This window comes from Taudactylus pleione, unplaced genomic scaffold (genome assembly GCF_031769625.1).
Source record: "Taudactylus pleione unplaced genomic scaffold, aTauple2 ptg000726l, whole genome shotgun sequence".
In the NCBI taxonomy this organism is placed as follows: Eukaryota; Metazoa; Chordata; class Amphibia; order Anura; family Myobatrachidae; genus Taudactylus; species Taudactylus pleione.
The window spans coordinates 4,631,666-4,645,084 of record NW_028285128.1 but is presented as its reverse complement, the minus strand read 5'-3'; the positions used below and the strand labels follow the sequence as shown (position 1 = coordinate 4,645,084).

General features: G+C 44.1%; 1 protein-coding gene across 4 annotated transcripts in view; it reads right to left on the bottom strand.

The window, feature by feature from the left end:
• Window positions 1-13,419, bottom strand: part of PFKFB4 (6-phosphofructo-2-kinase/fructose-2,6-biphosphatase 4) — a 107,567-nt gene that overhangs the window by 36,227 nt on the left and 57,921 nt on the right. For all 4 annotated transcript variants that reach the window (XM_088456923.1, XM_088456922.1, XM_088456919.1 and 1 more), the window contains exons 2-3: window positions 10,309-10,425; window positions 1,771-1,867 (exon numbers count right to left, since the gene is read on the bottom strand). In XM_088456923.1, coding sequence (XP_088313049.1) covers window positions 1,771-1,867; window positions 10,309-10,425 — 214 coding nt within the window. The remainder of the gene's footprint in view (window positions 1-1,770; window positions 1,868-10,308; window positions 10,426-13,419) is intronic.

Here is a 13,419-nt window from a genome sequence, read left to right as displayed (position 1 = left end):
GCTCTTTTTATAAGTGTATTCATTTTGCCCCTGGAGAATAAAAGTATTGCCACCATAAGAGAATTATTAATGTTATTTTTTCCCCTGATTCAATACATAATTATTGCCCTTACTGTAAGTGTATCATGAGTCTTGTATTGACCAGATAGATAGGGCGGTTTTGTGGCTTTTTTTAATGGCGGTTTAGCCATTTGTAAACAGTTGGGGATAACTGGCCGTTTGAAGGTCATATCCACCGGCAATTTCACACCTCACCAAAAATTGCAGTTTGCCAACTTAACCCCCATGTCTGTCATATAACACGGACTATGTGCTTAGTAATGAATGGGTTACCCCTCAGACTGGGGAGGCAGATCCAGGGCAGAGGCAGCTTTGTTGGTAATCTAGGTCACAGGACAGAGAACTGACAGGCTTAAGAACAAATCTCTGGCATTCTCTAACCCAGTGGTTCTCTAACTCAGTCCTCAGAACCCCACACAGGTCACATTTTCCAGGTCACCCGGTGCACAAGTGTATTCATCATTTACTGACACATTTTAGAAGATCCACAGGTGGAGCTTATGATTCTGTGAGGAGACCTGCAAAACATGCACTGTGTGGGGTCCTGAGGACCGAGTTTGAGAACCTGTGCTCTAACCAAAGGTCCAGCAATTTAGCACAAAGCAATGCTGTCCTGTTTCCTCAAGCACTTAAGGGGGAAATGTACCCTGCTTGTATGACGTTTATATTATCCTTTAAAGTCTAGATGAAGTGAAGATCATAGCTTAATACAGAGAGTGCAAAATAGTTTTGAACAACAAAAATAATTAGGAAAAATGTAGAATAGATTGCATTACCAATAGTGCCATCTAAATAACCACTGACAATAGGGGTCTTCTATACCCAAGTTACGTGCAGCAGCAGTTACAGGTTTAAAAAGATCATTTCCATTTATGCTGAGTTTACTTTAGGTCCGGTGTTCGTGTTCAGCTTTTATTTTCAATCTGTGTAGTGCTCAGTTATAAAAGTTTAGTTCTATACCTGCCCTCACTCCAAACAGAAGCCAAAGCAGAGATTAAAGCAACACTGTAATGAACAGAATAAAAGTATTGTACTTGCATGTTTATGCAACATTACACCATCTCCTCCGTGCTGTGCAGGGGCTGTCACCCCCTCACGGCTATATATGGGTCCCTTTAGATATGACACCAATGTACACCTCCCAGGTTTGCACAGGACATTTTACCTTGTCAGCTCACATTAGGCATGAAGGACTAAACGTGCACTCTGAAGTCACACTGTAGGTTCTGTCCTACAACAATTGACCACGTGTCATTTATGGTATGGTTTTTAATTCTGTATAATGCACATCAGACTTCTGCTAAACATTTCAAAACATCTGAACGTGCCGTTATTATGCAGATTGTGTATTAACACTAGTTTTGTATTCTCATGGGGTGAGTCAATTGTTTGAGAGAAACAGCTTCGTCTGAAGTGGCCGGGAGCTAATACAATTGTTTGCACAACCAGCCCCGCACTAGGTTGTGCCTGGCACTAGTGACCAGCCCCAAAGCCCTACTTTATGCGGATTTCTGCTCGCACCTCAGGAGGCTGCATGCAATAATCCACTATAACTGCAGCTTTAGGGCTGATCACTCCAAAATAACCAAATTAGTTCCTGGCCGCTTTAGATGGGAGCCAATTCTCTCAAACAATTTAAATCGCCCTGTTAATGTTGTAGTGGGGACAATCTCGCTTGGTACTATACAATTGCTCGTATTAGAGACTTACTTTCGAATTTTCTGTCCCTCTTCATTGTCCGGAAGAAAAAATTCAAAAGACCTGAAAGACTTCACAAGATCCCTGCGGTACTGCCCGACATTAAACTCTGCAATAAAGACACAAGACTCTATAAGCAATAACAAAAGAACTTTCTTTATGGAAGGCGGTCTTCAAATATAAATTCTCCATTTGAACAGAAGGGGGGGGGGGTATGAAAACATTTCTTTATCGCCCTCAAATCCTGTTTGCAAATAATATCTGCAGAGTTGCAACTACATTAATATGATAATGCATAGTTGAAACCAAGAAGAATATTTTATTGCATTTTTCCCAGGCATAAAAAAAACACACAAACAAAGCAAGCCCTTTTGCAACAGATAATTTGCATTAGACAGTAATCTTTTATCCACAAAGAAAATACTTATCAACTGCAGCACTCTAACACAGGGGTCTTCAACCTGTGGCCCGCGGAGCCATTTCCCGTGGCCCACCGATGGTTACTGTAGTGCAGACCGCAGTAAGTGCAGTCTGCACTACCCACAGAAACAAACACACTGCCGCCGGCAGCAGTGTGTTTGTTTTGACAGTCAGCTAATGAGAGTCAGACAGACTCTCATTGGCTGCTGCGCCCACTCATGAGCTCCATCTTCTGGCTCCCGCAATGGGTGATGGGAGAGACGTCATGACTGTATAAGAAACACTGCATAGGGGGCATCACTGCTGGGGGCCTGCATAGGGGGGACCACTACTGGGGGCACTGCATAGGAGGGACTACTACTGGGGGCATTATATAACGGGCACTGCATAGGGGCGACTACTACTGGGGCCAATGCATAGGGGGGACCACTACTTGGGCCACTGTATAAGGGGTATTACTGAGGGCACTACAGAGGGGGGCAGTTATGGGACATAATTAAAAATGTAGGAGGGGGCAGTTATGGGTCATACTTGTGTGAGGAGGGGGCAGAGTTTAAATACCGCAGTATAGCTTAATGGCCCTCAGCTTTGTTTAATTTTTTAATGTATCCCACACTGCCTTAAAGGTTGAAGACCCCTGCTCCAATGTATTGTAGAGACTGAGGAGTAACCACCACTTCTTATGATCAATAGAGAGAAACAATTTACAAATAGTAAATAGCACATGAGGGAGGATGAAGAGGGAAGGACCATAAAATGCCATCTCCTGAAATGTACATAAGAAGTCTCCTAAACCTGGAATACTTTTCTGCGTGCATACAGGTCTTGTGGTTCATGGGGTCATTTACCAGATTTTCCACCATATTTGCTAATTTGTTTAAATCAGATATATATTGTTATACATGTATTTATTGGATTCCTCCAGGGAGATCCGGTATAAAGCAAAACCTTGGTTTAGCTTAATTTTAGCCTATCACTTCAGATAATAGATAATTTACCAGATTTTCCACCATATTTGCTATTTTGTTTAAATCAAATATATATTAGCGTTCCCGCTAGGCTGTTTTAGCGGGGCGCGGCGCCCTGCCCTCCTTCTGGAAGGCAAAAAGCGCCCTGCCCTCCAGAAGGAGGGCAAAAAGCGCCCTGCCCTAACAGCCTGCGGGAGCCGTCTTCACCCGCGGGTCGCAGTGTCCCGCGGGTGAAGAAATGTGCGGTGACCCGGTCACCGCCGGAGAGTAGACGCCAGGCGCATGCGCCCGGCATCTATTCTCCCTGTCTGCAGGGCTTGGGGGCTGCCCGGCGTGTCCGTAAGTGCCGGGCACGCCCCCAAGAGTGACGAAAAAGGGGACGCATCTTATAGACATGCCCCCTTTTTGTTGACCACGCCCCCTTCTCGGGCGCGCGCACAGATGTGCCCTCTCTAGCTCCAGCGCCCTGCCTCACGCCGGAGCTAGAGCGAACACTATATATATTGTTACACATGTATTTATTGGATTCCTCCAGGGAGATCCAGTATAAAGCAAAACCTTGGTTTAGTTTAATTTTAGCCTATCAATTCAGATAATAGAAGAGGTAAGCTACTAACACATAAAGACATGGGCCCGCATTCCATTAGTTTCGCATCCGCGATACTTTTCCGCCTGCCGTACTGCCTACATCACGTATTTTGGCCGCGGAAACTTATCAAGCGCACCCCCGCTATTTGCCATATTCAATTCCAAAGGACGCGCCCCGGCGAACCGCAAACAGGCGAAAAGTGCTGTCAAAAATGTGGAAATCAGCCCGATACCCCCTAAAAGACGCACTAAAATTGGGGATCAATATAGATGTTCCCGAATAGCCCTACTGAAGCTATTTGGGGTACTTAAGTGCTGCAATTACATCTAATTAACGTCTTTGCACAAGTGGTGAAGAATAGCATTAAGCAGTTTTATTTTTTGAAAATAAGTAGTCCTGTCAAATTTGGGGTACATGAAAACAGGTGCAAGCATGGTTTAAAGTCGCTAAAGTAAAGTTTTAAAAAACGCACCTGCAATCAAAAAAAATCACCTCCCCCATACTTTTAGAACCCCCAAAAGTCTATTTCGCTAGTTTTTAAGTGTGTAACCCCACTTTCCACTTTTTCGCCCCATTTTCAAAGTGCTTTTCTGGGGTGTTCCTCCCTTTTTTTTAAGGATTTTTTGACGCAGTTAACCTTTGGGGGGGCTGTCCCAAGGGTGCCGAGTGGTTTCCCCACCTTTGCACCCCAAAATAGCGATTTTGAACTTTTTTTCACACCCTATTCAGAGGCAAAATTTTTTTGTTTATTACATCGCATTGACTTTCCGCGGATGCGAAAAGTGTTCGTAATTTAATACGGAGATAAGTTTCCGCCAGGCAAAATGACATCATCCGCAATACTTTTTCGCGGATTCAGACTTTTCGCCACTAATTGAATAAGGGCCATGGTTAGAAAGATAGTCAGGTATGTTGCAAAACAAAGATACTTGGGCTGTATGACCATCTCACACAAATTCACCCTGTTACTGTAAGCCTGATTCCAGAAGACTACTACTTACTACATTGGAGCTGATGCCTACAGGTTTTGTCAAAAATCAATACACATCCTCCTCCTCCTATACACATGAACATACTGAAGACCCAATTTTATCTTGTTTGGAAAACTAAAGATAAGAAGTGAATGGTGTTTTGTGGAAGGAGGCTCTCAACCTTCTTAGGTGCAAAATAAATCGACAAGTGGAGATGTGCAAATGTTCATATTGTCTACAACATAAATACCAATAGTGCATTTAGAAAATAATCTCACGTAACATACTATTGCTTGCACACTACAATATAAATTTTCAACCTTACATAAACTAAATATATTTATATATTTTCAAACTAATTCTGCTTATTTTTATTTAGATTAATACATAGGCAATGGTTATAACCAATTCCAGTATCCTTCGACACAGCATGCAGCTTCTAACGATCCCGTGTTCTAATAAAATTACATTTCATTGGAAAAATAAATTGATGCTATTATACATTAAAAAATATTGTTAAACAATCTATCCAAACAGAAGTGAGCTCTGATTTTAAATAATATTGAATAGGGCTCTGACTGTTAAGGCGGGTATCCACTTGCCGACAATGTAGTTCATTACACTGTGCAGTGCCCACACTGAACGTTATGCCGTTCAGAGCAGTCACCATCCCTCATCCCCGATCTCGTCAGGTTGACCGTCATGTTCGGGCGGTGAGTGATGCAGACAACGACCAGCGGGAGCGCGCATCGCTGGTCGTTGCCAGCATACCCACTGTACGAAAAATGAACGACTGAACGATAGCGAAGTAGTTATCGTTCAATTGTCCATTTATATCGGCAATTGGATACGCGGATTTAGTATATCATTCCCCATTAAATGAGTTAGTTTTAAAATGTATCACACTGTTTGATAAGGAGATGTAGAAAACAGGATTGTGATATAATAAGAGCGATGCACTTATTCTGCTTGATTAATGTCTATTTGGTAGATGTACTAATATTTAGATTGAAAGACTGTATTGTAAGCCACCCCATAGTATACAGGCAATGTTTGCCAATTACAAAATACAAAGTATGAGAATTGTTTTTTAAATGTCCAATTGATATTTAACATTGGAAACTTTATAATCTTTAACACATCACCTTTGTTAATTATTTTGCTCACGAATAAGTCAATTGCCCGAAACACTGAGTACAATTTAAACCTACTTGTCTAAATAGAAATAAAAACAAAAAAACAAGAGAAAAAAAAAAAAAGGGGGAGTATGAGTTTATAGAAAATAACTTGCTGTTGAGGAAACGGTTTTGTCACAGGGACAGCGTGTTGACCAACCACACCATGCTGCCAGTGAGTGAGAAAGTAGCAGCAGCCAAGTCAAAACTTTAGAGAAGGGGTGGCCAACCAGTCAGTGGCAAAGAGCCATACTGTATAAGATCTGTGGTCAAGTCAAAGAGCCGATAGCATGCTCACATGTAAAAATGGGGCGTGGCCTAGCCGTCACCAGACCGTGCGCACGTCTTTGGCATGACATTCGCAGGAGCATGACCTTGTGTCACCCCCGTTTTAGTCACACTGAGGGTGAGCCCAGCACATTGAAAATACACAATTTACATAAACTTCCCAATATAATTTTAACTGCAGAAGTGAAAGAAAACACCAGAGCAATATATAAAACATTGAAAAAGCCACATTCACATAAAATACACAGAAACAAGCCAGATCCACATAAAATACATTTAAAAAAAACACATTCACATAAAATACACTTTGAAACCAGAACCACATAAAATACATTGAAAAAGCAAGATTCACATAAATACACACTTCAGCTCCCTCCTTTGCCATTGCAGCGGCCCCTCATGTGTCTCTCCAAACCCCCCCCCTCCGAAGTTATTTCAACAGCCCCACTCTGCCCCTGTAAGCATGAAAGCATGCATCACCCCCCAGCTCTCAGACTGCCCCCTCCCACTGGCGCTCAGGCACAGTAGTGCCCATTAGGCTGGGCCCCCTGTAGTCGTGCCGTTATGTAATTAGGAAGCCGGCGGTCGTTGTGTCCATTAAGCAATGCCCCCAGTAGTTGTGGTCCTTCTGCAATGCCCTCTGTAGCTGTGCCCATTAAGCAATGCCCCCTGTAGCTGTGCCCTTTCAGCAACGCCCTCTGTAGTTGTGCCAATTAAGCAATGCCCCAGTAGTTGTGGCCCTTATGCAATGCCCCCTATAAGCTGTGCTGATAAGCAGTCAAGAAGCAGGCGGTTGGCTTCTCGACTGAGATCCCGGCATGGGACTAATGACGGGCATCTAAATATCGATGCCTATCATCAGCCCCATGCCGAAATTCTGTCGCCCAGCATACCGAACATAGGTAAGCCGGCCGTCGGGACCTGTTGGAGGAAGGGGGGACTTAAGCACCCCCCCGGGATGGTTAGGCTAGGGGAACGGTTTGGGTCAGGCACCCCGGGGGGAGGTTAGGTTTAAGCAATGCCCCCAGTAGTTGTGGCCCTTATGCAATGCCCCCTGTAGCCGTGCCCATTCTGCAGTGCCCCCTGTAGCTGTGTCCATTATGCAATACCCCCTGTAGTTACGCCCATTATGCAATGCTCCCTGTAGTCTTGCCCCCTAAGGTAGTGCCCCTAGTACTAGCTCCCCATCCCCGTCCACACCCCTATGAAGAAACTTACCTGTCTTCATGCTGGCACCGCTCAACGCCGTCAGGGCTCCAGAGTCCCACTGGATCCAGCACGCGCGCAGGCTCTTCACATCGCAGGTGACGTCACCCACGCACTACATCACTGGGAACGCTGGCCTCTGAAGCGATCAGAGGCTTCTTTAGTCTCTGATCGCTTCAGAGACCAGCGTTCTCAGTACCAGTGGGGTTCTGCCGAGCCAGGAGCCGCAAAGGAAACACAAAAGAGCCGCATGCGGCACGAGACGCGGGTCGGTCACCCCTGCTTTAGAGGATTCACCAATTAAAGCTGGAATATGCCAGTCAAAACTGAAAATACAGTTTTGGTTGAAATATCTCAAAATATTATTTACCTGGGACCCAGAACTCAAGTTATAGGGTGGGGGTCATAAATTACATGGAAGTGATGTGGAATGAGCCATTAATATCAACTACACAGTTTCTTAAATCTTAAACTCCCCCCAGCCTATATCTCTGAAGCAAACTCCAGTCTCATTGTGACTAAGGCAGAGCTCTGAGACAGCAGGACTTTGGTAAGAAACCAGCATTGTGTCAGCAGTCAGAAAGGAAATAGATGATTGCAGAACAGTATTGCACAGCTAATAAAATCAGCAGCACAAATTACAAACCCAACTCACATTACAAAAAAAAAAAAAAAAAAGAAAAATGACAGGCAAGCCATCCTGGTGAATGGGGGATCAAGCCGGGAAATACAGGTGTGAGACAGAAGAAACACCAGTTTTACTAGCCAGAGATTTCCTTCCCAAATGTAGAATCAAGGTAAGCCAGACAACCAGTTCTACCCCTTTTACACCACAGCTAAAACGTGTGTGACCCAGCAATCCGACCTGGGTCCTGTTTACAGCATGGGGACTTTCAATGTAATCTCCAAGAGCTGGGAGAAGTGTTGGGTGCAGTGTGAATGGCGCCGATCCGGGAATAACCTGGATCGGCTCTGCACTGGAAAAGGGGTCTGTCCCAGGGCTGGGTGTGGATCATAAGGTCTACAGTAAAAAGGTAGACAATGTTTAGGTAGACACCACAAGTTAGACAGGAAATAAGTTGTCAGGGACACAAGGTCGACAGGATCAATAGGTGGGCACAGTAAATTTTCAAAATGTGTAAAAATACTCGACATAAAAAAAATGATCGACCCTTTATTTTTTCTAGCGCTAATCTTCACCCTAATGGTGCATACACAGGGTCAGATCTGTCAGATAAACGATTTTTAGCAACGATTTTACACAACATTTGAACGATTGAACGATTTCAGACAGTATTAAAATGAATGAAATCTTCAAAATCTGACTGCAAACACAGACTATGTCAGATATCGTTATCTGACATGTTGTAACGCGCATCGTTCATCGTTGCAGGCCCACGTCAGATTTTCTTTCAGATATGAGTGATTGAACGATTTTTAAAATAGTTACCGTTCAGATCTGACACAAAATCTGACTGTGTATGCACCATAACCCTCCCCCCATGGTGCCTACCCCTAACCGTCGGGGTAGGTGCCTAACCCTAACTGTCCATTCTAGTGCCTAACTCTAACCCTCCGGTAAGTACCTAACCCTAACCCTCCCTCCTGGTGCCTAACCGTCGGGGTAGGTGCCTGACCCTAACCGTCCCTTCTAGTGCCTAACCCAAACCCTCCGGTAAGTAAGTAATCCTAACTGTCCCTTCTAGTGCCTAACCCTAACTGTCGGGGTAGGTGCCTGACCCTAACTGTCCCTTCTGGTGCCTAACCCTCCGGTAAGTGACTAACCCTTACAAAAAAAAAATAAGTTTACCATTTTTGTGTCGACCTTCTTACATGTCAACATTTAGTGTGTCGACCTATTGCCTGTCTAATTTGTGATGTCTACCTAAACATTGTCTTCCTTTTATTGTAGATCTATAGATCGGATACCGCCGGGTATGACCGGTTTTGGAACTGTGGGGGTCATTCAGACCTGCTCGCGAGCGCAGGACGCTCGCAAGCGGGTCGATGGTGCCGAATTGCGCATGCACACGACGGAGGGAGTTCCGTCGTGTGCATGCGCGAGACCCGATTAAAGACGGCCAAGCCATTGTTATGGGTCTCGCACCAAAGGGGGCGTGCTGTCGATGTAGAGTGACAGCATGCCCCCTTTGGTGGACGTGCTTGCCAGACGGAGGCGTTCCCATGGGAACGCCTACCGTCTGGGGCCGGCCCCACTGACATCACTAGTGATGTCAGTGGGAGTGATTTTGGCTCTGATAGAGCCAAAATCACAACAGGGCTTGCGGTCACCGAGACCCTAACGCAGGGTCTCGTCGCAAGCCCGATGGTCGCGATGGTCTTGACCATCGCGACCATCATCATGGACGCTCGCCATAGCTGTGGGTGGTAACCCACAGCTATGCGAGCGTCCATGACGCCGCTCCAAGTTGAGGGAGGAGGGCCCTGATTCAGAGCGAGCGCTCTGGTCAGAGCGTCCGGCTCTGAATCAGGCCCGGTGTTCCAAACCTCAGGACAAACCTGTGATTTAGGTGGAAAAACAGTATTACTCTTCTGGTGAACTGCAACTCCCAACATAAATATTCGTCCAGCAGATCGGTAAGCATGTTGGAAGTTTTGTGCTCTGTTCAGTTTGAATGAAAACTGGTGCAGTGATCTATGCATTTGTCCCAGCACACATAAGAATGGCCTTTGATATTGTATGCAGGCTGGTAAGCCAACAACGATCCTAAAACTATGTATGTTAAGGAATGGGGAAGTGGAGCACATCTGTCAATTTCACAAATTACTTCTCATTTCTGATTAACTTGTACTTCAGGTTTAGTGGCCTTTAAACAGAACATAATGTTCGAATAAATTAATAAAATTAAATTAAATCTAGTAACAAGTCATCTGGCAAGAGAAACGTCAAATTTAATACTAAGAGTGCTTACCTTTGGTTGGTACCCCGATCCAGTTCAGGTAGCGGGTCAACTTCTTGGAGATGTAGGTCTTGCCTCGAGCAGGGAGACCAACCATTACAATGAGGGTGGGGCAATTGGTCATACATACTAAGAGGAAACAAAATAAGACATGGTCAGAACAGCACAAAAGAAAAAAAAAATATATCAAGGTTTTATCCTACACACACACACACGAGATTAAGTGTGACTTAACTGGCACCTGTCACCCTAAATACAATAGACAAACATTTCTGCATATTTATGATAATGCATGCTATCCATCCATAAGTAAAACAGTGTCCTGCCAATATTAGTCAAGCAGTGCTTTAGTTTTGTCACTGGTTCTTTGTGGATTAATAGGCTGTATATCTCGTTTCAGTGCACAAAATGCTTCTCTCTACTATGCAAACAGGTGACATTATGTGCTATATATTTTCAGCATAACATTGTGCATGACATTGCTTTAAAAAAGACAAAGATGGAGTTAAACTATTTTGTACTAACAACTGTGTCACTTATTGTACTATCCTGTTTGTGCCATTTTTCCAATACCGCAGAATTTTTTTTTTTTATAGCTGTCTTATTTGGCAGTGATCGCTATAATGTAATTGCATCAATTCAGTTTTCATAAACCGTTTTTATCTCAGTTTCCCCATCCGTGCCCACACAACACGTCCGCTTAGTAAATAGAGATTAAGAAAGTTCCTATTTGTGGATAAAAATATCCCTTGCTAATATTGATGTTTTATAGGCAGTGATCTGATATAGGTGCCAAAACGGTCAATAAAGTAGAACAGCAGCGTCCTATCCTGAACTGCCTCACCAGACAATACCGAACAAGGTTCACTGTTAACAGCCCATATCATATTAACCCTACTAATTATTCAACACCACTGTAATACACACTAATCGTATGTGGAAAATGTAGCAACTAAAGGGGCTTATCCTCATACGACTGCACCAATCCCTAGTGTAGATGTATATCTGTAGAAAGGCAATTTAACTAAAATATCACCAAAATACAAGGCAATTTGTCAAGGTTACAGATGCTGAAATGAACACTACTGATTCTCTGTAATACTGGTGATAGCCTGTTTCTATGTACTGCAGTGGAGAAATGTCATTAACCAAGAAATGGAGCACTCGTTTTTTTACCGCAGATTGCAAGATCTGCAAAGTCATGAGAAATAAAAAACATTTCACTGCACATCTCATAGCCAAAGTATTAATACATTGACATTTATATTATTTTGAGAATTGTGGTATAAATTATTAAGACAGATACCAGGTGCAAATATTTAAAATGGAGTTCTCTCTTACAGTGTGAATGCAGATTGTGCTAGAAGTGTTCTGCTGCAGGGCAAACGATACCACGCCAGCAATACGAAACCCTTTACTACTGTGTTATCAGGCAGATATATAAGCAATGCATGCGTTACCATATACTTTTATACAGGCACCATGCCACTGCTCAATGCAAGCATTATGTTCCTTATTATGTTAGATTAAGATAATGAACACAAAGACACCAATTATATGGATGCAAAGTAATAACATCAGAGATTCTATCAGTATAATACATAAAGATAATGCATAAACCAACTTGACACACAAGGTGCCTCTGAGAAGTTGGGTAGAACGTTGGTTTTGCATTAAAAACACAAGTACAAACACTGATCAAACCAAATGTCACTGATGTGCAGTTTTACTCACAATGAAGAGGTCATTGGCTGTTGCCTAGACTACCCAAAACCACTCACCATATATTTAAGTGAATGCAGCAGGCAGCCACTCTACCAAACTCAAATAAGGTAAGTAATTATGGGGTCATTGGAAACAATGGTTTCTACTCCCATATATGAATTCATGTTTTGTACAACACACAAACAACTCTACACTTGCATCAAAAGTGTTATTATGGTGCTTCTCAGTGAATGCAACACCACACACCACCTTAGTTACTGCCATTAAAAAAATAATACAATCAGATCTTGGTTGTAGAATACGTACAACTTAACAACACACAAGGCGGCTCTGAGACAATAACCCTGATGCTAAAACAAACATGGCAAGTATACTAATTTTATACATGTTAAGTAGTGGGGGTATTCCATAAGGTCCGGCGGTTGGAATCCCGACAGCAGCGGCCCAACATGGGTGAAAATCCCGATTATCCCTAAAGTATAGACTAACCTAATTCCCTCCCCTAACCCTCCCTTAGGGGTGCCTAAACCTAACCCACCCCTTGCCCGCTGCCTAAACCTAAGTCCCCAGAGGCGGTGCCAACCCTACCCCTCCCTCCCCCTAGCCCTCCCTCCCCCTAGCCTAACCCTAACCTCCGGGGGGGGGTGCCTAACACTAAGTCCCCCCCCACAGCTGTCCGCGCCCGGCATCCCTTCGATCGGGATGCCGGTCTCCCGGCGTTGGTAAATTGACAGGCGTCTAGATTTAGACGCCTGTCATTTAACCCTCGCCGGGATTAAGCAGTCGGGAAGCCGGCTGGCAGGATTAGGTCCGCCGGCTTCTCGACTGCATACCATCCATAATGGTACTGTACCGCTGGTTTGCAAAGAGTCATCATTATCCAATACCCTTCCCCTCACAAACACCAAGGGCATTATTTTGCCACATCACAGTATGTCATGGATGGGGCCATTTCTTAGCATGACCATAGAGTGTGTACATGCGCACCCTTTGCATCCATGTATTACTGTACCACTTCTCTGTGTAGGCACTGCATGTATGTGCTAATGTGACACTTCTGTGTCGTTACTAGCCTGCTACTGTGCCACTGCTCTGTGTACTGCATGCATCTTCTACTTCTCTTTGTGGACTCTGCATGTAAGCACTACTTCCCTGGGTGGGCACTGGCCATGCTACTCTGCCACTGCTCTGCGTAGGAACTTCATGTATCTGCTACTGTGCCACTACTGTGTGGGCACTGCATGTATGTGTTACACATCTGCTACAGTGTCACAGCTCTGCATGGGCACTGAACATATGTGCTGCTGAGCCACTGCTCAGCACAGGCAATGGGTGGGCTACTATGCCACTGCTGACGTGCTACTGCTCTGTGTGAGAACTGCATGTATTTTATTGTGA